Here is a 25,510-nt window from a genome sequence, read left to right as displayed (position 1 = left end):
TAAATTTGTGAGCCAGCTTCTCTGCTTGTGCTGATCACATTGATCACACACACACACAAACCTGTCCTTTCTCTTCTCTCTCTGCCAAGTTCTAATCTCCCTGTTATTTGTAACTGCCTTTTTCCGCACCATTGTTTTAGTTTTGTTTACGATGCACACTTGTTTTAATGTGAACCAGCATGATGGGACTGCGTTCTCGAATGCCGGTATATAAAAACCCTAAATAAATAAATAAATAAATATACATACACACACACGAAAATCCAAATACATACATATATATGAAAATCCAAAAGATGGTTCATTTGCTTTGCAGTTTCTTATGTTCAAGGATTTTATTGCTACAGCCTCTGTAAGGGAAAATAAATCCACAGCAAAAAAACATGCCAAGAAAATCTCCTACAAAAAGTCCTGTGGCATTTTTGCCAGATTCTTAAATTTAACACTTTTGGGCAAGACTAGTTCCCTTAGCGCTTTTGCATATTTTTGGGACAGCAAAGTTGTTCTGTCCTTGTTAACTTTTGAAAGTGCAGGAAAGGAAGTTTATAAAGACATGCAGTTTCATAACTGAGCAAAGCAAAATACCGGCACGCACTAGAATTTTGCCTAAAAGCTGAATCTAGGCCATAAGTTGTGTTTTGCATCATTTTTAATTCTTGTTTATATGGTAAGAACAAAGGGGTAAAGGAAGTGTTTAGGCTGGCCAAGACAGACACTGCAGGAGCCATCCCCAAAATTGTGCCTCTCTAGGTGTCCACCAAGTTTGCATAATAGTTGCACCAGCCCTGTGCAGAGCACAAACATTTTAGAGTTCAGACTTTACCCTTTTGCAAGGTAGCTGGAAGCCCAGACAATGAATAAGTGTGTCTATTTTTTCTCTGCAACCGCTAAATTGTTAGTGAAGGCCACACTGCCACAGACTAATATGTTCGCGGAGGATACCCTTTTCTCTCTTAATTGGAGCTGAAGAATTTGCAATCTTGAAATCTCACTTGCAGCTGCATCCATGTAAGCTAGCTCTGTTGGCACTCACAGTGATGCATATCAGTAATTAGGGTGGTGTCTATCTTTAGACCTTACATGGAAATTAGTTTGCCCATGCCTGGTTTGACATTTCTGCAATTTATTGGTTAAAGGAGGAGGCTGGAGATCTCTGCTTGTGAAACCCAGCTCTTGGACATGCACTGCTCTATTTATTGAATTTCATTTTTCCCTGTTTCAGGGTAGGCCATCCTGCCCACCCCCCTCTAGCAGCCAGGATGCCTGCTGTGCTTCAGACAGGCTTTTCATATCTCTGGGACTGAAGCAGACTTGGAAACAAATAAGCAAAAAAACAGTAAAAATAATAATAATAATCTAGTTAAATGGGTATGCAGGACCAGAGAGAGAACCTTGGTCAGAGGTCATATGCAATTTGCCGGAACCTACCTTGGACTGCAGATATTCATCTTGCAGGGCTGCTATGGTCTGGGGATGAGGAACCGCATTGACTTCCCCCTACACCAGACAGGGGAAAAGCCTCCTGCGGTAGGCTTGCCACGTGCCTTCATGTCATAAGGATCAGGTTAATCCAGTCCTGGTTTTATCTTGGCCAGTGATTGATTTCCCTAAGAAAATCTGAAGTACAATTCCTTGCATGCATCACACTAAAAGCCAAGATTAGATCAGCTTATTCTGTATGACATGAGACCAATTGACATCCCTCCTTCAACTCACAAGGAAGAGCTGAATTCATCTTTTCAGTACCTGATTCAGAGTGTGCCAGGAATGTTACAGGATAAGAAATGTCTGTGAAACAGCAGCTGAAAAGGCAGGATTGACGTTTTGGTTCCTTAGGACCTGATGCCAAACAAAGAACAGATTCACTGTGACAGGAACCTGGGCTGCTGCACATTTTTTAATGGTGAGGAGTAAAGTACCTGAATAAAAGGGCTTTATTCATCAGACAAGACTGAATGGATCAATCTTAAATACAAATGTTTTAAATCAAGCTCTTGAAGAATATCGAAAGCTGGCTTCCTTTTTCCAATCACCGGAAACCACTGTTAGACACTGCTTAGCCCTGGTTATGAACAGGAAGGATCGGATCTATTCTATGGTGTCTTACCAGGTATTTGGGACTGGGCTGGCACCCATCAGAGACAGAATGCTGGGCTTGATGGACCTGGTCTGTCTCTATATGGCATTTCTTATACAGGAAGTAGAAAAATCTTATAGATCATGGCACTTCCCCAGCTCTCAAAAGGAAGACAGCCAAGGGATTAAATCTGGCCAATTGAGCCTGCTAATTGTATAAGTGTTACACTTTGTCATTATAGCTTGGGTTCTAGATCTAGGTCTAGGTCTTCGGGGGGTAATCCACCATAGTGGCCTTTATAATAAAGTTTCTAATTTGTTAAAGGGTCTGCTCCATGCTCTTACAGAATTATGTAAGATTTGTTAACAATGTATCCATTACCCTATACAATATATTCTATTATTGGATGAGTTACAGTATCAATTATATGCAATGCATAATTTTATGAAATCCCTGCCATCCATTAACACCCAAGACGACATGGGACGCTGCCCTCCGTTATGTGCTGCTTGGGGTCCAGCTGGGGTTGAAGTGGCTTTGCAGAGGCTCCCAGCACTTGTGATAGTTTTTATCCAGAAGGTTGCAGGTCTCCAGAGCCCAGCTGGTTACTGCCATGCTAAGAGATGACTCAAACATAAACGCCTGTTGGAAGAGAGAGACTGGGATGAATGCGGGATTCTCCTCTCTGGCAAAGTAGCCACCGTACCTCAATTGTTAACTCGCCTAGAGTTTGAATTTGGAAAAAGGTGAGCAATTTACAGCTAAATCCAAACCATGGTGCTTAGCACATGCAGCTACCATTCCAGAGGCCCGAGGTTGGCACTGTGCCTCCCTCAGCTGCTGCAAAGCACCCTGCATTCAAACGTCTTCTGCCAGGTAGGGACACTGAAACCATTTGAATTATCGCGTGCAGCCCTTTCTTCTGCTAGATAGATAGCAAATGATTATTATGCCTATGGTACATTCTGCTTCAGCCAGGAGAGAAAAGGAAGTAAACAGGCTTGTTTTTTGTTAGTTGGTTCACTATGTAATGAACTCCCTCCACTGAGGATTCAGAATCTCCTGAGCCTATGTCTTCTCTTGTTGACGGGAAAAGTCTTAAGTATGTGACAGTCTTGAAATGTTTGTTTAAAAAAAAAACCCAAAAATAAAACCTTGTGTAAGAGTAAAATTGGGTCATGGGCACTTCTTAAAGTGAGATGAATATATGCAATATTAAGCATATGTTAATGGAGGTGTGCTAAATAGAATAATGAGGTAGGGCCAGCCATGTGCTTTAACTATTAAACACTTAATCATAAAGCAATAGCGTATTTGTTACTATTTTGGGTTTTTTGTTTGTTTTTTTTTGTTAATGTGTTTGTGATTTTAAATTCTTTAACTTTTGTCAATATCAATTATCTGTTATTAATTGATTGATTTTTTAAATTTTGCTGTAGACTGCTTTGTACAAGCTCTTGTCTCACAAATAAACAAACAAAAAAACAAACAAACCAATATATAAATCAATGAATTCAACCAAAACCACTGTGTTCTAGTGCTGGATACAGAAGGCTCCTGTCTGACAGGGCTGGTGGGACTCGATTGCCTGAACGCTAGGATGGAAGGAAGACGACAGTCACCAATAGTAGTGACCTTCACCAAAGAGCAATGCTGATGTGTTAGTCTGAAAGACACCTTCAGCCCTCCAAGCCGGCGAGAGTTCTAATGGCAATGGTCAAGCCGCCTGGGGCAGGGTCATAAAGAGAAGGAAAAAGGATGATATGGCAATGGAAAATAGTCATCCAATCAAAATTACTTCCTGCATGTGTTTCTTGGAGAAGGGGTTGGGTCATGCACCTGCCATTGGGGGAATGTCACCTTACTACAGTTCTAGGTATTTTCATTGTTGTAAGAACATTAGGTTTGGTCTTTTGTTGGAGCCTCCCAATACAGCAAAGGCCCAGATCATCTTCACCATTCTAGAACAGTCTTTAGATATACTAAATTCGACAGGGGAGAAAAGAAAGCCCTTAGGGACACGTAGAACACTGCCAGCTGTTCAAAGCTCCAGGGACCCAATTAAAGAGCTGGTGGTTTGGTGACCGACTGCGAGGTACCTGGATGTTTTGAATGAGAAAATGTTGATTGGATTGCCATGATCAGCAGCACAAGACCAGACGGTGAATGACTTAGCGGTTGTTTCTGCTGGCTCACCGTAGGAGGAAGAATGAGGTTTGGCTCTGCTTTAACATTTGTATGATCTCAGAATAAAAGGGGTTGGAGCCATTGTTTCTTTGTTTCACTACAGCTGCACTTTCACACCAACAAGGGAATAATCTCTTGCCTAGGAACAGCCTTAGAATCAGAGAAGAGAAAACACCCCATGGTGTCATTATTACCATGCGGCAGCCTTTTGCAGTTTGGTAGGGCAGTGTTCTTGTTTCATTATCTCTATCATTTTTAAATTGTTACCGGCTGCTTGATTTTACAACTCATAAGGCGAGATACGCAGACAGAAAAAAGGTACAAGAGCTTGTCCTGAAATCATACTAACCATGGTCCCTTCTGCAACTCTCTGTGGCGTCAGCTTGGCCGTGCTGGCCTTCTCGAAGCAGTCTGCATCTGGTCCATGTGGGGTCATCATGCTGTGCAGGCTGGCCCCTCCAGGCTGAAACCCCTCTTCCTTTGCCTCGTAGTGCCCTTTGATCAGTCCCATGAATTCGCTCATACAGTTCCCTATGAATAGAGAGGGAAGGGCTCATATCTCACCACAGAGCATGCAGAAGAACAGGTACAGCTTCAATGGCACTCTCTGCCTGGTCACTTAAGATTTGCCATACTGGGTCAGACCAAGGTCTATCAAGCCCAGTATCCTGCTTCCAACAGTGGCCAAGGAATAAGTGTCATAGGTTTTTGAGACTGATTTGGGTAGTTTGGGGGCAATAGCTGTGTGACGTTAAGAACATTTTTTAGGCTAGTTATGCCCATGCTTCATGGGTTTTGAAGTTGTTGGAAAAAGAGGGTTGGTCCTTGGCTTAGGTGCTGCTGCTCAGGCAACATTTACAGCCCCTGAGGAGGAAGGGGGTGTTAGGGTCATTGACTAAGGGTGACACCTAGGGAAGGGATTCAGGAGCTCTGGTGCATGGCCTCCTTGCCTTAGACCCTCGCTGCAATGACTGGACAAAAAACTGGGAGGGGGGTTATAATATAGGGGGGGGGAAATATATCCCTCCATAATTGCAACTGAAGGCTCAAGGCACCAGATCCCAGCCCTGTTTCCAACTGAGCTGGAAGTACAAAAGAAGAAGCAAGAGGAAACTGCCAGGTCAGCAAAACAAGAGTGTGGAGGTCATCAGTTCAACTCCTTGAATAAGAACATAAATCGAAATCACATTTGCTAATCAAAGCCATTAAAAAAAGGATGCAAGTGACTACATTTCATATCTTCGGCTTATCGGACTAATTCACCCTGCGCGGAGCCGCACGCTTTTTGATTTTTTTTATGATGCGGCTCAGCACAAGGCAGTAACTTACTGTGATAGTAAGGAGGTCGGAAGGTGTGGTCGGCCACCCCCCAGCGGGGAGGGAAGATGACAAAATCGGCAATGGCCACCCCAGGACGCGTGGACTTGGCAGTCAGTACAGTAAAAATAGAGGGATCCTGAGAGGAAAACCAAAGCAGAAACCAAGGTGAACACAACCAAGCCACCGCCAGGCTGATTCAGGGCCATTTCACCAAGGCAGCCTGACTGTGTCTGTTTAATGCGGATAGACATGTGCAGGTCCATTGCACTTCTGTTCACGTTCATGGCCATGTGCACAGGCATGGTCAGCCTATTCCGACCCCAAAGATGCTCCCGGGTGATGCCACTGAAGACAAGTGAAGGACCTCTAACATGGACACCCATTGACTCGGCAATTCTAGATACCAGGCACATTTTGATATTAGGGTCCAAAATTTATTTTTTTTTAAATAGTGCTAAGGGACATTTGCCCCCACCCAGGGCTAATTAAAATAATGTAAGCAAAAAGCTTGAGTCTTGCTTGCATAATAGTTTCTGTGAAATTTTCTCCTCATTTCAGGAACTGCAGGGGCAAGACGATGCAGCATTTCAAAATGACGTGTCGTCCCCCCCCCCCCCCCCCACACACACACACATGACTAGCACAGTGCACTATGAATAGGTTGCCCGGTGAGCCTGGTTTTACCCCATTGCATGCAGGGAGATGTAGTTCTGATTTTTTGCCAATTATATTCACTAAGAAAAGCAAGACTCCCATCTCCCTGCATACAATGGGAGAAAACCAGGACTGGCTCAGCTTGACCTTCCCCCTCCCCTGAGCAAGGAGCTAGATGGTCTCCCTGCCTCTGAAGCAAGTATGGACAATTTATTATTTTTTTTGCTGCTGCACAGATCAGTGATGGCTTGTTCCTACTGCAGCCTGACAGACATTTCCTGGGGGGTGGATTACAGAGTTGCTCAGATTTTCTTTGCATTCTGTCCTAGAAACAGTGGCCTGACAACATCCCACCAATTGCTTCTGTCTCCTGGAGCTGCCCCCATATTCAGGAAAGTTGCCCAAATTGATTCCTTTGTTACTTTTCTCAGACAGCAGACGCACAGAATTGCTTGTCCAAAGCAATTGTGCTCAGAAGCACAGTCCTGTGATGTGCCCATGGACCAGTGCATGGGGGCAATGCAAGGAGCATAGCATACTCTCACAGACTCGTCGTCTAACCATCGGGATTGCAAGCCCATCAATCCACGCGTTGCACAGATTATTTACTACCTACTCTTCTGCCAGCATGAGTGGAAAGGATCATGTGAAAAATTCTGATTAGTCTGTACCAGCAGCTCACTGGCAGTGCATGTGTCAGGCAATGGGGCCTTGCTTCATGGTCTCTTCCTGCATCCAAAAGGTACAGGGAGGAAAGCAGTAGTTACCATAGGTAACTGGGGTCAACTCTGCTACACAGTCAAGTTTAGTGCTCAAGATCATCCCCATTTTCTCTCTCAGCCCAGCTACTTCTGACTTGCCGCAGTCCTACAAAAACCTGTCCACGTCCTGTCGTCTACGGTTCCACTTCCTTTCTGGGATAATGCTATTCCTGCTGAGGCTTCACACTGAATCCTGTGTCTCATTTCTTCCAGCCATTTTCCTCCTTCCTGCTGTGGTAAAGAACTCTCTCTGCCTTTTTTTTCTCTGCACATAGCAGACATCACCAGCAGCCAGTATCCTGCTCTTCAGCGATGCAGTCATCTACCGAGTCTCACTACCATCTCTAGACATGTGATGGCTCAAAATAGATAAGATTTTGAGATTTTCTCTATGGCCTTGCCACACTGCACAAATTACTTGTCTTCAGATAAGGCCTATCCAGGCTGCCATATTGGCATGGTCTATTGGCACAAACCCTACTCAAATCTCCAGTCATCTCTCTCCCTTGTCAATGCCCTTTGATCTTCAGTGCCTTTCATTTTCCATCTGGTGACCATTTACAGATCCATCCCAGGACTCTGCCTTCTGCTGTTGTGTGTGGACTACAAGTCCATTTTACTAATTGATTTGGACTGGGGTAGACCACGCTCAGACGAGTTATCAGAACTTACAGCATGGTCAAAGGCAACACAGTTGATAACCATGAAGTTCTCCAGATTATATTTGTAAGGTGTGTAGTTCCCATGCCAGGCCACAACGTTGAATGGGGAGAAGAGCTACAAAAAAAACCAAACAGAAAGAAAAATGTAATTGTTATAATCCACTCTGCATTTCTTTAGAATGATATCAACCTATTAGACTCAAAATTAAAATGTTTAGAATAGTCACGAGGCATGTGAGATAAAAGGACCCCACCCTGAACTTATATCCTTTGTGCACCATGAAACTGGAACCTTGATTGTGAAATAAAGCATGATTGATGGAGACAGCTCGTATGAACGAAGATAATCATTCAAGCCTATGGCGTCAAGTCTTCTTGCCATTTTGGAGGCACCTAACTGGAAGCTGAGACCAACGTTGCAGCTCCAGATAAACATATCTGCATCCCTAGGAGAGGGGCTCATACAATACAGATATTCACATGCCACGTGCCAAACTGAAACAGGGACTTTTACAAAGTACTGTTCGATATGTGGGAGCAGTTTCCCACCTTTCATCTGCAAGGGTCAAAATGACATTACTTGGAGCAGTAGCCAAAAATCGGTCCATGTAGCACGGGCAGTTACATTTGTACCATGGGCCATGCTGGCAAACAAATCTGATTAAGAGTGTACGATGTGATACGCTCACAGCAGTCGCTTGTACTGCAAGTGGAGAGTTACAGTTTGCAAATCTGTTTTTCAGTATCATACAGGAGGAATGTTATTACCCACTGCATGGAAAATTTAAATAAATCGCCTTGCGTACCAACAAATGACAAGAGAGATTTCTTCAAAAGCAACTGAAAAGTTCAACTGCTGCTTCCAGTCTGTCAGGCTCCTTATGACCTTCTTGCAGACAGTAAGTTTAAGTCTCATCTGAGAAGAGACCTACAATTCCTCTACCTGTTCGGTTGCAAAGAGCTTGCCCTGGTACTTGTTAATGACCATGTAACCGCTGGGTACTTGGCGGTCCTCATACCAGGCCATAGGTGCCAGGAAATCTCGGGGGTTGGCCAACCCATTGGATCCTGAAATGGAGAAAGCAGGAAAAAAAAAAAAAAAAAGTCAGTTTCGGGCAGTGACGCAGCGAGTGTGACCACTGAAGCATGTCCTTTATTCACCAAAGCAAGCTCCACAAGTCCTCACGCTGGAGTGAAAACACAGTAAGGCCCCCTCCATTCCTCAACAATTATAGCATTTTTAGATTATAAAGTTATCAACAGATACGTTTTTTATACTGCAGCAACGGTACAGTCCTTTTGTGAGCAGACATTAATACTACCTCCTCCCAGGCGGAGGCTGCTTTACAAAAATACTTCTCATTCCTTGATGCATGTGGCTCAAAAGGTCACAAGTCTGGGACACAGAGAAAAACAGCTTTACTTCTGCTGAATGCAATCCTCCCACTCATCTGACCCTTACCTTTAGAGTCTCCCAATATTTGGTCCTGCATTGTAGCAAGGGCTATACCAAAAAGCATCCTCTTATATCTCCCAGAGACTAGTGAGTTTACCATTTTAGGAGTCATTTTATGGAATTTATTAAGACCGTGTGGTTAACTTTCAAACAACTTCGCGCCACCTCATATCCGTGTGTATATGGGCAGGCAGAGATCTACTACAGCATTTTATAACCTGCACATGTAATACATATGTCTTGCCCACCCCCAACATATGTACATGGTTCATTACCAGCAATGCATTAAAAGCACAAACTTTCTACCTATTTTATAAACCTACGTGCGAAAAAAATAGAACTTATGTACATAAAACCCTGATTTATAAGCAGGGGTATTTTAAAAAATGTGCACATAATTGAAGTCACCAGTTCACCCAGTCCATCTCCAATTTATTGAGACCCTCCTAGTGCTTCATCCTGAAGTCTCCCCACCGTAGCTCACAACAGACAAATCTAATACCTACTGCACTAGATAGATGCAAGTGTAATATTGCACAAATATGTTGCCTAATGTATTTGTATAAATCTCTTACAGGCTGATACAGTACAGTGCGCTCCAGCTTTTCTGTGCACCTTCCGACTTAATATCATGGTGATATTAAGTCGGAGGTCCCGAAAGTTAAAAAAAAGTTAAGAAAAAAAAATTTGAAATAGGCCCGCGGCTTGAAAACCGGATGCTCAATTTTGCCGGCGTCTGGTTTATGAACCCATGGCTGTCAGTGGGCTTGAGAACCGATGCCAGCAAAATAGAGTGTTGGCTGTCAAACCCGCTGACAGCTGCCTCTCCTGTCCAAAAAGAGGCGCTAGGGACGCTCTAGTGTCCCGAGCGCCTCTTTTTACCGCCGGCCCTAATTTAAATAAATTAAATTACTGTATCACTCGCCTGCTCTCCCGTGATTTTTACTGTATTGGCCCATTATAAAATAGCAACTTCCGTGTGTCGGCCCCACCCTGGAATGTCCCTAGACCACTTATTTTGTGCAGATAAATGTACATGTTTTTACATTTATGAAATAGCACGTATGTCAGTACAAGCTGCTTACGCAGATACTGTATATGCTAATTTTAAAAGTTAATGCTGGTTGCTCTGTGCACAGCGGAAATGTGGGACCCTGCCCAGGGGAATTTAGTAGCAGCCAGAATTGTCCATTGGTGAGCATTGTGCTCCTGAATGGACTCTACGAACTGTTTTGTAAAGCTATCAGCTGGGCAAAGGTAAAACAAACAAATAAATAAAGTTGTTACCAATAGGTCCCAGGTCAGGTAGCTCAAAATGTGCTCCAAACAGCTCCAGGATGTAGCCCCTGGTCTCCCCGAACACCTCCACGCTGAAATGCATCCCTTGCTGCATAAGAAACAAGCGGTGACAGGAGCTTCTGAGGTCTCTGGTTATAGACAGGAGGTTGGATCCTCAAGCTTTGGTAATGGTCGTAACATAATTGTGTCCCCAGTGACCGGGGGAAGGGGGGGGGTGGAAGAGTGGTCAGGTGGCAGAGCTTCAAACCCCCCCCCCCCCCCATCATCTCCCACTGGTTCCTAATTTCAGCCAAATGGTCAAGATGGGACTGTTCTTAACTCATGGCTCAGATCCTGCGCTTGGGCTGCCTCTTTCAGGCATGACATCAGGGGTCTACCGCATTTCCGTTTAGTACCCCCCCCCCCCCCCCCCCGGGGACAAGGCGATACATCTTGCTTATGACGGGCAAAGCAAAGACACTTCAACCAGGGTCTGAAAAGATGGTGTCTGTGGCTATTGCTGGAAATCAGATTCAAGCTTCTCTTCTTTAGGTGAGAGAGAGATTTTCCCGGCTGGAGACAACGCTAGAGGAAGGTACGGCAAGGAACCGCAAAGGATCTGCTTCTATACTACCGTCTACTTATGAGGAAAGCCTACTGCTACCTTCGTAGCCACCTGAAAGGGAAGGAGAGGGCATGGAGATCTGAAAACTCTTTCCCTTCCATGTATTTCTTGGAAATCCATTTTTTGAGTCGCAGATAACGTTACAAGCTTCCAACACACATTAAACATGCTTGCCATTCTTATTAATAAAAGCAGCATGAAAGAGAGAGGTATCTGTGCTCCGGGCCACTCTTGGAAAAGATGAAGTAACGTTCTGAACTGTGGACCAGAGGAGTTCCCAGTCCTCCCACTGACTCTGTGGCCAAACGTATGAAGCATTTTTTTTTCCATAGATGGATTATAAGAAAACAAAAACAAAAAACCCCCCACACCTCTTTAATATAGAGTTTCCCCAAGCTTGTCCTGAGGATCCCATAACCAATCGGGTTTTCATAATGACATGCCATGCTGGGTCAGTCCAAGCCCAGCATCCTGTTTCCAGCAGTGGCCAATCCAGGCCATAAGAACCTGGCAAGTACCCAAAAACTAAGTCTATTCCATTTTACCGTTGCTAGTAACAGCAGTGGCTATTTTCTAAGTCAACTTAATTAATAGCAGGTAATGGACTTCTCCTCCAAGAACTTATCCAATCCTTTTTTAAACACAGCTACACTAACTGCACTAACCACATCCTCTGGCAACAAATTCCAGAGTTTAATTGTGCGTTGAGTGAAAAAGAACTTTCTCCGATTACTTTTAAATGTGCCACATGCTAACTTCATGGAGTGCCCCCTAGTCCTTTTATTATCTGAAAGAGAAATAACCGATTCACATCTACTTGTTCAAGACCTCTCATGATCTTAAAGACCTCTATCATATCCCCCCTCAGCCGTCTCTTCTCCAAGCTGAAAAGTCCTAACCTCTTTAGTCTTTCCTCATAGGGAGCTGTTCCATTCCCCTTATCATTTTGACCACCCTTCTCTGTACCTTCTCCATCGAAATTATATCTTTTTTGAGATGCGGCGACCAGATTTGTACACAGTATTCAAGGTGCGGTCTCACCATGGAGCGATACAGAGGCATTATGACATTTTCTGTTTATTCACCATTCCCTTCCTAATAATTCCTAACATTCTGTTTGCTTTTTTGACTGCCGCAGCACACGGAGCTGACAATTTCAATGTGTTATCCACTATGATGCCTAGATCTCTTTCCTGGGTGGTAACACCTAATATGGAACCTAACACTGTGTAACTATAGCATGGGTTATTTTTCCCTATATGCATCTCCTTGCACTTATCCACATTAAATTTCATCTGCCATTTGGATGCCCAATTTTCCAGTCTCACAGGTTCCTCCTGCAATTTATCACAATCTGCTTGTGATTTAACTACTCTGAACAATTTTGTGTCATCTGCAAATTTGATTATCTCACGCGTCTATTTCTTTCCAGATCATTTATAAATATATTGAAAAACACGGATCCCAATACAGATCCCTGAGGCACTCCACTGCCCACTCCCTTCCACTGAGAAAATTGCCCATTTAATCCTACTCTCTGTTTCCTGTCTTTTAGCCAGTTTGTAATCCACGAAAGGACATCGCCACCTATCCCATGACATTTTACTTTTCCTAGAAGGCTCTCATGAGGTACTTTGTCAAATGCCTTCTGAAAATCCAAATACACTACAGGCTATCCATAATGAATATGCATGAGATAAATTTGCATACATGGAGACTCAGTATATGCAAATGCATCTCATGCATATTCATTGTGTATATCCTGAAAACCCGACTGGCTGTGGGAAGCCCTGTTTTAGTCACGTTCTCTCTCCATTTGCCCAGCTGCAATTGGCCAATAATCACAACTATAACAGTTTTGTTATTTCTTACAAAGCAGGCACCTACTTTTACAAGTGGCTCTGGGCACATTTTCATGCTTTCATTTTGTAAAAGCTTGGTTCAAAGATGCTATATTAAACCAAATCTGAATTATTTATTATTATTACTATAGCAACAACAGAAGATGCAAAAATTGGAAGTTACTAGCTCCTCCTGCACATGCGTAGACCTTGGCAAGACATTGAAATGGGCAGGATCCCAATCTAGCATTCTGACAGGTGATAACATTTCACAGGCAATTCACAAGCTCTTGCATTCTTTGTGAGGCAGCCATTCGATTTACTAAAAATAAATAAATAAGGCACCAGGTTGGGGGCCAGCGGAGGCCTTCACCTCCCCCACTCGGGCTGCAGTGGAGAAGATGCAGCAAATTTTGCTTTAGTTCAAAAAGGTGCCTGGTCAGCGAGCTGGCAGAAGAATCAGCACTGAAGTCAAGGGTTGGGGGATCATTTCTAGCAAAAGCAGCCAACCCATTCCTTCTAAAGCCAGTTTGATTCCTGAGCAATCTCTGCTCTGGGGCTGCCAACAGGCTCCCCCCCCCCCCCCCCCCCCAAGACAGACTAATCCAGCCCTAGATTTATCTTCTTACATACATGGAGACCAAGGTCCTGCATTTATTAGGAAAATCAAAATTACAAATGCATGTGTGCAGCGACCTGACCCTGAGCAAATGGAGCCAGGTGTGAGCATGCAATCTCCCAGGAAACAAAACGCTCCGTGCATACTGCCCACCCTCCCTCTTTCTTTTCACTGGCTGGCGGCAGGCAAGTCTGCTGTGGCTGCTGCCATCCAGGGAGGCTTGGGGTCCTGAATCACTGTGGGAGCAGGTGCAGAAAACCCTGGAAACCCAATGACTTGAGTGGGCACTAAAATAGAAAGAAAGCCACAGCCCTCACCTGAATGACACAGATCTCATTGGGCTCCACCAGCAGCTTGCCAAACTCTGTTGTCAGGAGGAGTTTCCCTTGCTGGGGCACTGCAATAAAACAGAGACGGACTCATTGATCACTCAGCTTTCCCTGGAGCTGGAAGTGGATGCAGAGGACCAGTCCTTTCACCTCGGGGGATGCACCACACCTCCATCTGTGCTCTGCCGCACTGTAGACGCACAGCGATCAGGAGGAAAGGGGCTGCAGGAATGGCAAAAAGATTCAACCTGCAAGGCTGGACATGCAAGACGCCCTCCCTGCATACTATCTGCCAGAAGATGCAGGGCGTGCCACACGTGCAACTGAGGCAAGGCCTACGAAGCAAGGCCACGCTGCCATCTGTGTGTTTCAGCCACGGAAAAGTCATTTCCCCAAGGCAGAGTGGAAGGTTTCCGTGCTCAGAGTGCTTGGGGTATCCCATGGACCAAAGAGCGTACAGACCACAAGCCCCAGTGCCAAGCTCACTGTGGTTTCTTCAAAAAGGTCCTGAGTGCTCGCTGTTACTGCGGGCTCATTCAGAAAATACGAGGCCTCTCTGTTTCTCTCTCTTTGCGAGTCCCATTGTATCACAGGACTGTGAAACTGTAAGCAGACAGGAATCATTTCAAATTAGTTCTCTCTTTTTTTGTATTTGATCTGGCAGTTTGTTTCTGCTCCATTGTACTTTCAGCTCAGACACAACCAGGGCTGGGATCCAGCACCACCCATTGATTTTTTTTTTTTTTCTGTTTTCTCTCTCATTAGCCCAGTCACTGCAGCGACAGTCCTCAGCCGGGGACCATGCACCAGGGGCTCCTTCTGGAAATCTGCAAACATTCTGGCCACCAGGTGTCACCAGTGCACAATGACAATGAGTCCCTCCCACCCAGGGGCTGTGAGCACTGCCTCTGTGGCATCCTCAGCTCTGGCTAATCCAGGGAGTGGAAGACTGAGCTGAGAATCACAACCCAGGTCCTTCTGCATGGCAGTGCGGTCCATTTCTCAGGTTTCTGAAACTTGTCTGTTCTCTGGGTATTTTCTTTTTTTATTACTATTATTGCTTTGGATCCAAAAGAGCAGATATATAGTTCCAACTCTATATCCCTTGCAGCCTTCAAACCCTCCCTCCCCCGAAATCAATGCTCAATGACTAAGAGATATGCTTTAATCCAATCCAGATAGCAGAGCAAGCTATCTTATGGTAGTGGTTCTCAGCCCTGTCCTGGAGTCACACCTAACCAGTCTGGTTTTCAGGAGAGCCGCTATGAATATGCACGGGGGTCTCCAATCTTCTGCGTATTCATTACTGATATCCTGAAAGGCAGGCCAGCTGGTGAATCCAGTAGGACAGGGCTGAGAATCACATGTCCTATGACCCAGAGCTTCCCATGATCATTGCTACCATGTGGAGTGTTACACAGGAACGAGATCTCCCTCAGAAGGGTTGGCACTCAGGATTCATGCAGGTACCCTGACCTGCCCCCGGACACATGGCTGGACAGGAGACCTGGACTTGGGACCAGACTCACATATTAGGGCCTGGGATTGACAGGCCTTGGCAGAGTCTGAGGACATGCAGGGAACCAGGTCTACAGACCCCATGTTTCCTGTTGGCTGTTCCAGAAATGGCCCTGGTGTCATCTGCTGAGACAACCATCTGTCCACGCTCCTTTGAACCAAGAGCGTTAAAAAAATAAAATATTTATCATTTTGAATGGGAACAATACTGTATCTGGGGAGGAGTGAGTGCTAGTAATAAAATCAAAAGGGTGAATATGGTGCTAAAAGCAATAACTTACCAATTAGAAAATCACCATCTGAATTATACAAGCACCTGTAATACAATAATAATAATAATAAGTATTTGCATAGCTTCTTCTGTCTGTGCAGGATTCCAACATTCTGCACCCAGAAATATATGTGCAAGCAGTGCTGGGATGAATAGTTCTGCTCACTGGCCTACAAATATCAGGATATCTTTCCTTCTTCCCTCTGAAGGGAAGAAGGAAAGATATCCTGTTATTTATCCAGCTGAAGGGGGGGGGGGGATGATGATGATGATGATGAAAGTCATCATCATCATCATCCCCCCCCCCCCCTTTCAGCTGGATAAATTGATGAACAGTGAGCAAAATTGAGGTGCTGAAGGTCACATGGAGTAGATGGCAGAGCACCTAGAACCCAGGAACGCCAAGATCCCTTCTCAAGCCCTCTCCGAAACACTGAATTCGCACCCAACCTGTGTAAGAAGGAAAGAGAAGCCGCTCCCTTTTCATGTACATGTTCTGGTGAAGCAGCAAGAAACGTTTGTGATGTGAGATCTGCTTAAGAGTGTCCAACCACACAAGTGAGGACAGTACATAAATAGAAAAAAAAATAAAAAAAAATCAGCCTGCCAGAGGCACAAGTCAGTGTGAGACTGCAGGAGCGCCGCAGCTTGATAGCTGATCCTACTCTGCATCTTGGAGGGGTTGCATATTCCTCACCAGTGTACCTTCTTCCCTCTTGTACTTGTATTCCCATGTTAAAGGGAAGGCAGTAGAAAGTAACTTGCTTCCCTCCCCCCAGAGATGGCCAAGGGTCTACTGCATTCACTTTAATGCCCCTTGCCTTCCCATTCAGCTTCTGAAAGCCACAATATCTTTCCTTAGCAAGTTACTGGATGTTACCACTGGTTTCAGCATGCTTAGGGGAGGGTGGTGAGCAACTCACAATCACAGCTCTGAAAATTGCTCAGGGCACCCAAAAGCAGTAGGAGTCCAGGTATAATGTCAAACGTAGAGGAGTCCATTAGTTATTAATTAACTGCTTTGTTAATACTGGCTGATTCATCATGGACTGTAGGTAGAAACTGTATCTGAATATGGGTCATATGATATCTAATACTAGACAATAAATACTTGGAATTCCTATGGGGATTTTTATATGAGATACCCAAGCACTTACTTGTCAAGCATAGAAGTGTTGCAAGTGTAAATGTGGATGGCAATACCATTGCGAGATTTAACATCTCCAGCTCCACACACTGTGTGCAATCCCTAGAGAGACCAAAAGAGTTTAGAAGAGGCATCAGCAGCAGAGAGAGAGAGAAAGAGAGAGAGAGAGAACGCTCCCAAAGCAATCTCAAAGCGTTGCCGTATTCTTCAACCAACCAGTTGTGGAAGAAGCTGTGACATTCGATTAGCAGATGACTCCATGTTCCGGAGGACAGGTTGAGTCAGCTCTGGTTCTACCACATTGCAAGCATGAGGAGGTCATTCCCGCTGTTCTTATGGAAACCGGAACTAATGTTTCTCCTTGCATGCAATGAGGTAAAACTAGAACTGGGTCATTCTGTCTTAGGTGCCAAGGAGTAACCCCTAGAGCCTTAGCTTTAGAGAATGACACTGGCTTGATCAATGTTCTTGGAGCTAATAAAATTCAGATCTTAGACACATCTCATAAAAGGCAAGGGATGAGAGCTTTAGGGTGTGGGAACATTCTTGTCTTTTGTTACAAATGTTCTCAAGACAGAAGTGCAAACTGGAGAACATACAGTGGATGAGTGTTTTCAACAGAATATAAGCTGGTGGTGGTATCTTGCTCTTTACAGACTGAGGTGATCACAGCCCCACTACACTGACTAGCATTCTTGGCAGGATACTGCACTGTTTGCCATTACCTTCTGCAGCCTACAGTACCTGGCGCTCTCCCATCCAGGTACTAGACTGGACAAATGCAAGCTCTCCTAGGGTAGTGTTGCTAGGTGAATGTAAGTATAAACACATATCTTAGCCAGGGAGCTGTCCAAGCTACCAGATATTAAGAGGGGCTTTTTTGTTGCTACAGGTGGCTTATTGTAGTGTATTCTTCTTTTAGGGCACATATTTTCTCTGCCATGCTATAATTTACTCCTCCAGCAAAAGATGAAATTTAGAGACTTGTTGGGGGACAGAAAATTAGTTTTGATAGTTGCCTGCTTAAAATTAAAAAAAAAAAAAAAAAAAAGAGGAATCAGATCATCCTTCATTTCCACTTGGTTCATGCATGGAGTATCTTCACAAAGATGTCACCACTAGGGTTGCCACGTCACCTAGGTCAACCAGGAGAGGCTGACACTCCTGAGTTTGCCCCAGTACATGCATGGACTTGTAGTTCCGATTCCGATTACCATAAGAAAAGTAGCAACTACAGATCCATGCATGCAGTGGGACAAGATTAAAGCTAAATCAGCTTCTTTGGGATGGCCTGGGTGAGATAAGCCTAAATCAGGACTAAACCTCTCCTGCTGACCCCCACAGCCAGTCAGAATATCGACAATTAATATTCATGAGATAACTTTCTATATACTGAGGCTCCAATGTAAACAAAATGTGTTTCATGTATAGTCATAGTGGATACCCGGACTGGTTGGAGGTAGGGGAGATCGCCAGGACAGGTCTGGGAAGCCCTACCTTACATGTCACAAGACTCAGTATTTGAAGGGAGATTTTGGATTGGATCAATCCTAGTTTGTGAACGTCTTCCCTAATGCATTCTGGTATTTGTAGTTTTGCTTTTTTCCATTTGTAGTCAATATTACATGTATCAGAATTCATTAGGAGAGTTATTTGAAAAGCCAAGGCTGTCCTGAAATCCCTCTCCAGAAATTGGGTTGTGCCACCTCCTTGTCTTCCTTTGTCCTAAACTTAGGGTTCCACATTCTCAAGCATAGGCTAATCCAGTCCTGGTTTTGCCCCACTGCATGCAGGGAATTGTAGTTTGGATTTTCTGATTTCCCATTGATTTCCTTAAGAATTCTATCCCCATGCATGTAGTAAGATTAAAATCAGGACTGACTGAGCCCTTCTCTGATGACTTGGCGCCAATAAGTAAACTCTACTAAACTTCATTAAAAAAAAACAAAAGAAAAAAAGAAAGACCATAAACCCCAAATTCTTCCACCCAATAACTCACCATCACAAAGTCAACTTTCTTCCGAGAAGCTGAAGGGATATCAAATGGCTTCCACCTCAGCTGCAAACACAGCAGAAAGTTATTAAAGCAACAAAAATCATGAATTATGCACTAAATGATGCCAATTAAAAAAAAAAAAATGTTGACACTCCTAATTTTGTCCTTTTTATGTTGTTGCATGTTTGTTATTTATTTTTTCGATTTTGTCATTGTTGAGGAAACAGTTTCCAGAGAGCCCTAGGGCATTGGCATCGGGCTGCTGGGCTTGCCAGATGTGGCTGTGGGCTGCAAGGTGCCGTGGCTCATGATTTATTGAGCAGTTGAAATCAGCAGAGACGCTGATGCAGGAGACAAGCCATCTGCTGCCAGGCTGCTTGAGCTGCAGAAAGTGGACGGAGCGCAGGAGCAGGCAGGATTGGGCCGATAGCAAGGCACAGTCTGCCAAGGATCACCCAGCGGAGGCAAGGTACAGCGCCCCAAACTTTCCAGGGCAGGACCTTACAGAGCAAGGCATGGTATCCTAAGGCTGACCCCGGCAGGCCTCGGCACAGCAGGACCTTACCGCAGACACGACAATGATAGGCTGAGAGCAGTAGGAGACCTCAGAGTTCATATCCTGTCATTATTATTTTATTACCTGCATCCACAAATCATGTTCCCTATTCAGGTCCTCTGGCAAATGATTTTCAATGTTATCGCTCTGAAAGATGTAATACTAGCGATAGGGGAGCCCATACATTTCTCTGCTCTTCCCTCCCCAGTGATTTTACAACATGCAAAATATAGCTAAAACTTGCAAAGATCTGTAAAGTTGAGTCATTGATCTTGCTGCCAAATGGACCAGCACAGCAACAAGCTCTAACAAACACCCCCACCAGGGCCTTTCAGCGGGCAGAGAATAGCTCAGGGTCCAGTCACCTGTGCCTAGCACTGATCGCAAGCCCATCTGGGTCTTTTCTGGAGAAGAAGGGAAAGAGAAATTTGGATTTTAACTCACCTTTCCCAAGTAATGTTCCAAGGTGACTTAGGACTCCGGTACAATAATTTCCTGGCCCAAAGGGTTTATAGTTTAAGTGGGTACATGGAGGCAACAGGAAACTTGCCCAATGTTACAGTGGCCATCAGTGGGAGAAGTTTGCAATCTATTGTACTAATCACTAGGCCACTCATTCTGTGGATTATTAGTAGCTAAATGGAACGTGGTCTGAAAGGAAACAACATGAACATTGTAGGTAACTGGGACTGGCTGCTATCCTGTTATATGGGGTGCAGGCTTCTGCCCGAGAGAGCTGGTGGGGTCTGGTCGAGCCCAGAGAGAAAAAGGTAGAACCTGCAATCACTAGTTATTCTTGCTGGTCATCCGACAGCATAGAGAGTAAATCTCTCATCAGCGACATCTGTCCATTACTCTTGGATCACTCGGTTATGCAGTCTGGGGTGGAATTGATGAAGAAGGGAAAGTGGCATCAAGAAAGATCAAATAACCAATATTTTGCTGCATCCCTTCAGCTGCCCTTCCAATCTTCTCCTGGCTCTTTCTGTATAGTTTTATTTAAAAAAAACAAAAACAAACTGTATTCCAAATATCAAAAAAAAATTGCCTTATTGTTGTCTGGCTGTAGCTTGAGGTGCTTGCTCGCTGGAATTAGTTTAGGGTCTTAGATTTTGGAAGGTGTGCCTGGACGGACGATGTGGCATTCCTTTCACTGTTTGCAATGGTCAATGCAGCCAGGCATAAACGAGGGAGACTGGGCAGGAAGTTAACTACTGCCAATCACATGGTGAGAGGGAAGAAGCAAGGTGGCAGCAAAGCCTACCACCCCACCATGACTGCCCAGCAACAATCCTCCTTTAAAAAGTCACAGGGAATGATGGCAGAGCAGATACCGCCTAGCCACTATTTTCCACAAAAACAGTACGTTGAAAACAAGCAATGCAGCTTCCCCTGGTCCTCGGCAATATCTTAATTTGCTGGAAAGATGCGCTCTCTCACAAGGAAGGGTTACCTGGTTGGGATTGGGCGCCATTTCATTCCAGTTATTCGTGAGATGACCTTGATCCGTGGCCTCAAAGGGCTTGTGACAAACGGAGGGCAGAATGCGATACAGCCAGCTGGAGAGAGTAGAGACAGTAACAGAGTGAGACTGAAGGCAATGGGTTCTCCAAATCGACAAACTGGAGCTGCTCGACTCAGCAGCCATGGGGAGTACTCCCTGTTATTTAGTGGAGCAAGGAGCAAGTGATCTCATCCTGCTTTTCAGTGAGAATTCTCAAATTTTTCCACAAAATTATAGCTGTACCTTCTAGCTTTAAGTTTGAAAATAAATCTACTTCATGAAACCTCTTTTCCCAAAAAAAGAGAACATTATTGTAGAAAAAAAAAAAAGAATACGTCAGTTACACAAGAAGAGAAAGTGAACACTGTCTTCTGGTTGAGTTGGTCCTGGCTTTATCTCAATTGCAGCTCTGGGCTTCTACTTCTGACTAGGTTAGAGAAATTGGAACTTCATGCAATGCAATGCGATAAAATCAGGACTGTCTCAGCCTGTTCTTGATAAAGTGGAGCCAGTTGTTAGCCAGAAACCATCAGATAAACTTCCAAATGCATCATTATGACAGCAAGATCATTGACCTAAAAGAGACATCTCTACACAGTCAAACAAAGTCAATACAAATTTGAAAGTTGTATTCCAGTGGTTCTCAACCCAGTCCTAGAAGAGCTCCTAGGACATCCTCACTAAATGTGCATGGGATAGATTTGTATACAAAAGGGAGGCCGTGCATGCAAACCTGTCTCATGCATATTCATTGCAGATCTATTGAAAACCAGACTGAGTTGAGGATCACTGCGTGCGCTCTGTTTTGGAGTACAGGGAAGTTCCAGATATCTTTGTAACGAATGCTGTAATGTCAAAGCTGAATGTAGCTGCAAATACCTGAAGTTTTCTTCCTTGGGTTGGCTCATGCTCTCTAACCTTTGGTCATCACTTCCTTGGTCTGTAAGTGCATGCATTACATCGGGGGAGTCTTCAAACGCAGTACTCAATCCAGTCAGGTTGTCAGGATTGCCACAATGAATATGCATGAGATCTACTTGCATGCACTGCCTCCATTGTATGTAAATAGATCTCATGCATATTCATTGTGGCAAACCTGAAAACCCAGCTGGGTGGTGACCCTCAAGGACTGAGTTTGGGGTCCCTTGTTCTATGTCCACACACAAAAAAGTCTACCAGTCCATTTGTGCCATCCCCTTTAGGGCTTTTAAAACTTGTCTGTGCCCCTGGCAGCTTGCTATCTAGCATCTGATTAGCTGAAGGTGTAATTTATTACTGGATCTCTACTAGCAGATCCCAGAGAACTTGTAGGTGGGTTCTGAGATAAACTCCCACTGGAAATTCAATTTGCAGTGTGAGGCATTTTACTTTGGGGTAAGTGGTCTGATATTTTTTTTTTTGTTATGGCTCCTAGACAGCAGACCAGTGGAAGAGTTTGAGAAGATTACTCTACCTTCTTTTATTGGTGGATCGGGGACAGGTGAAGGCGGAGCCAGAGAGCTGCTCTGCATACAGGCCATAGGGGCAGACCTGTGGATTATTCTGAAATAAGAAAAAAGGCGGCTCTGCATTATTAATCCGTTTAGAAAAGAATCAATAGTGGGTGCCTAGGAAAGAAAAGATTGCTTTGGTCTCATGCATATAATTTCATTTTCCCATTTATATTGCTTATTTTGGTGTAGTACACATTATATTATTACTACCTATGTATTTTAAGTAAATTTTGCCACAAAATGACAAACCATATTTCATTAGTTTTTTGGGCTGTTTGGGTTGAGAGATAACATGAAACAATTGAACATATATTCTTGATGTTTTCATGTCATTAAAAAAAAAAAAAAAAAAAAGACAGCATATCTCTAATAATCTAATTGTGTAGCAGAGGCAGGATCCAGTTCTTTCATGCTCCTTGTGAGGGAAGGATGCAAAATTATATTTTTCTGTGCTGATGTCAAAATGTGGTATTTGGCCTCTAGCTGCAGGCAAGTCCTGTCACTCTGCTGTGGTTCCACTCATACATAATTCTGATTGGCAAAACTCTAGGTCAGAGGTTCCCAAACCTTCCTGGGGGACCCCCAGCCAGTCGGGTTTTCAGGATCTGCACAATGAATATACAAGAGCTGTAGATGCATACAGTGGAGGTAGTGGATATAGATATGGCTGGGGGTCCTCCAGGATGGGTTTGGGAACCACTGCTCTAGTTTACGCCCACACGCAATGCTGTTAACATGTTTATAGGAGTGGTCAGAAAGGGGATATAGGCCAGAACAGTATAAATTATTTCTTAACATGCGAATAAAGCCATCTCTAAACCGTTTATAGCGAAATCCCCTACACCAATCCTGTAGTGCCACAAGCAGGCCAGGTTTTCAGGACATCCACAATGAATGTACATGAGCTAGATTGGCATACAATGGAGGACATTCATGCAAATATACCTCATGCATATTTATTATGGACTGCCTCCATTGTATGCCAATCTAGCTCAAACATATTCATTGTGGTTGTCCTGAAAACCAGGCCTGTTTGTGGCACTAAGAATTGTACTTTATTAAATCATCTCTCCTGCCAAGCATTGCGAGATTAGATTAAAAAATGCAGGAATAGTTGTAAGAAACCAGCAGCACCTGTCCTTCCGGTAAGGCTCCAGGACAGCGCGGATCCTCCGAGCTCAGCTCATTGCCAAATCCAGACAGGTACTGAAAAAAAGAAAAAGCAGAAAAGTTATTAATTTTTATTAAAATATATGAAGTTATATAATTTATCACATTCTTAAGAAACAGGACTACAGATGCATCACTATATTTCATCTGAAGAAGGGACCTACTATGGTGGTCTGGAAAGTTCATATAGAGCAGGAATGGCCAACTCCGATCCTCAAGAGCCACAAACAGGTCTGGTTTTCAAGATATCTGCAATGAATATGCAAGAGATAGATTTTCATACAATGGAGGCAGTGCATGCAAATCTATCTCATCCATATTCATTGTGCATATCCTGAACACCGGGCCTGTTTGTCTCTCTTGAGGACCAGAGCTGGCCACTCCTGATGCAGAGAACTAGCTTTGGCTAATTCTTATGTTGAACCAATAAAATTCATCACAATCAAAGAATCTATTGTTGCGTTCATGCCTGTTCTCGCCCTAGCTCCACCCTCTCTATCTTTGTGGCGACTCCCTTCGGGTCTGACGGACAGATGCTGCCGTGGCTTCTCCTCACCGTGTCTTACTGGAATCCCCGGGCTGGCCTGATGCTGCGGATCCGCCATGTTCCTGATGACGTAAGGGCACGCGCACGAGCTCCAGAGATGTACCGGCAAGGGCGCGAACCTCGGGGACGTCCCTCCGTAGTGACGTCATCCACTTCCAACTTAAAAGGGTCTTTTGTTGCTACTATGAATCGAGTTAGCAAGGGCTCGAATCTTACTTTTCCTGGTTACGATTTGCCCAAACTACTCTGCCTTCTTGTACTATCCAGGGGTACCCGCTCCTCAGGGGCCCCGCACTCTCTTCTTGATTTCAGACTGCTAAGATGGGATCCGGTACTCGCTCCTCGAGGGCCTACGTCCCTGAATGCTCAGAAGACTCCTTAATGCCTGGAAGCGATCGCAGACGTGAGCACCGTGAGTTATATTACAGATTGGAATCGGTAATTGCTCCACGAGGTCCTATGTTCCTAATCTCTGAAGACTCCCTTCTAAGATGTTATCGCAGGTACGGAGATCGTGAGTTGTCATTGCAGATTGCAGATAGGAACCGGTACTCGCTCCACGAGGGCCCATGTTCCTAAAACCCTTCACAGACTCTCTTCTAATCTCAGAAGCTATTGTATACCTATATCTGGTACATTACTATTTCATATTGCAGATAGGCCCTCGTGGAGCGAGTGCCGGTTCCTATGTTCCTAAAACCTTCCAAAGATTCTCTTCTATTACAGAAGCCACCTCATACACAGATATTGTGAGTTCTTATTCCAGACTGCATATAGGAACCAGTACTCGCCTGTGGCTCCTGTTCCTGAATATACTGAAGACTCTCTGTTGCACTGAAGCCATTACAAGATACCTACAATTGTGAGTGTATCATTTACTACTGGTTATGTATCCAGCATACCCTGTCTAATCACTATCTATAGTCTCTCTCTACAGCTCAGCAACCCAGAGATCAGTGTTCCAGTATCTGAGGGATTTCAGCCCTGCTGGGCACATCAGCTCACTACTGCCACCTCTGGTGGTTCTACTTCCTGTCTAATAAAGAACTATCTGTGTTTGTCTCCATACTCCAGCCTAGACGGTGATCCCTCTCAGGATATCTTCCTGGGGGCGCTGTCATCTGCCATCTGCCCAAGGATTCACCAGTTTCCATTAAGTGTTTATTCCTTACACTACCAGAGCGGTATCATACAGACTGCCACTCCGTAGGAGTCAACCCACAACAGATCATTAACTCCGCCTTTGGAGTATTACAAATTGCTAGCTCCTCCCCTTGAGGGAGCAGCATTGAACATCTATATAGAAGCATAGAGCAGGGGTGCACTCCAGCCACTCAGGATATCTCTATTGAATATGCAGGAGATTTATTTGCATGCACTACCTCATGTATATTCAATTAGGGATATCCTGAAAACCGGTCTGGAGGGGGTGGCCCCTGAGGGCCAGCTTGATCACCCCTGGCATAGAATATGATGACAGTGAAGGAGCTTGAACTTCA

The 25,510-nt window shown here is 44.4% G+C and overlaps 1 protein-coding gene across 1 annotated transcript in view; it reads right to left on the bottom strand.

Moving 5' to 3' along the window:
• Positions 1-1,654: 1,654 nt before the first annotated feature.
• Positions 1,655-25,510, bottom strand: part of HGD (homogentisate 1,2-dioxygenase) — a 36,907-nt gene continuing 13,051 nt past the window's right edge. Inside the window, exons 2-14 of the mRNA XM_029578845.1 lie at positions 23,429-23,500; positions 22,255-22,343; positions 20,751-20,856; positions 18,745-18,804; positions 16,756-16,847; positions 15,609-15,643; positions 13,798-13,877; positions 10,405-10,504; positions 8,605-8,729; positions 7,672-7,776; positions 5,594-5,720; positions 4,614-4,795; positions 1,655-2,719 (exon numbers count right to left, since the gene is read on the bottom strand). Of these exons, the coding sequence (XP_029434705.1) occupies positions 2,576-2,719; positions 4,614-4,795; positions 5,594-5,720; positions 7,672-7,776; positions 8,605-8,729; positions 10,405-10,504; positions 13,798-13,877; positions 15,609-15,643; positions 16,756-16,847; positions 18,745-18,804; positions 20,751-20,856; positions 22,255-22,343; positions 23,429-23,500 (1,317 nt within the window). The 3' untranslated portion in view covers positions 1,655-2,575. The remainder of the gene's footprint in view (positions 2,720-4,613; positions 4,796-5,593; positions 5,721-7,671; positions 7,777-8,604; positions 8,730-10,404; positions 10,505-13,797; positions 13,878-15,608; positions 15,644-16,755; positions 16,848-18,744; positions 18,805-20,750; positions 20,857-22,254; positions 22,344-23,428; positions 23,501-25,510) is intronic.

Source organism: Rhinatrema bivittatum, chromosome 15 (genome assembly GCF_901001135.1).
Source record: "Rhinatrema bivittatum chromosome 15, aRhiBiv1.1, whole genome shotgun sequence".
Taxonomy (NCBI): domain Eukaryota; kingdom Metazoa; phylum Chordata; class Amphibia; order Gymnophiona; family Rhinatrematidae; genus Rhinatrema; species Rhinatrema bivittatum.
Note: the sequence above shows the minus strand (reverse complement) of the source record. Positions and strands in the feature narration are given on the sequence as shown.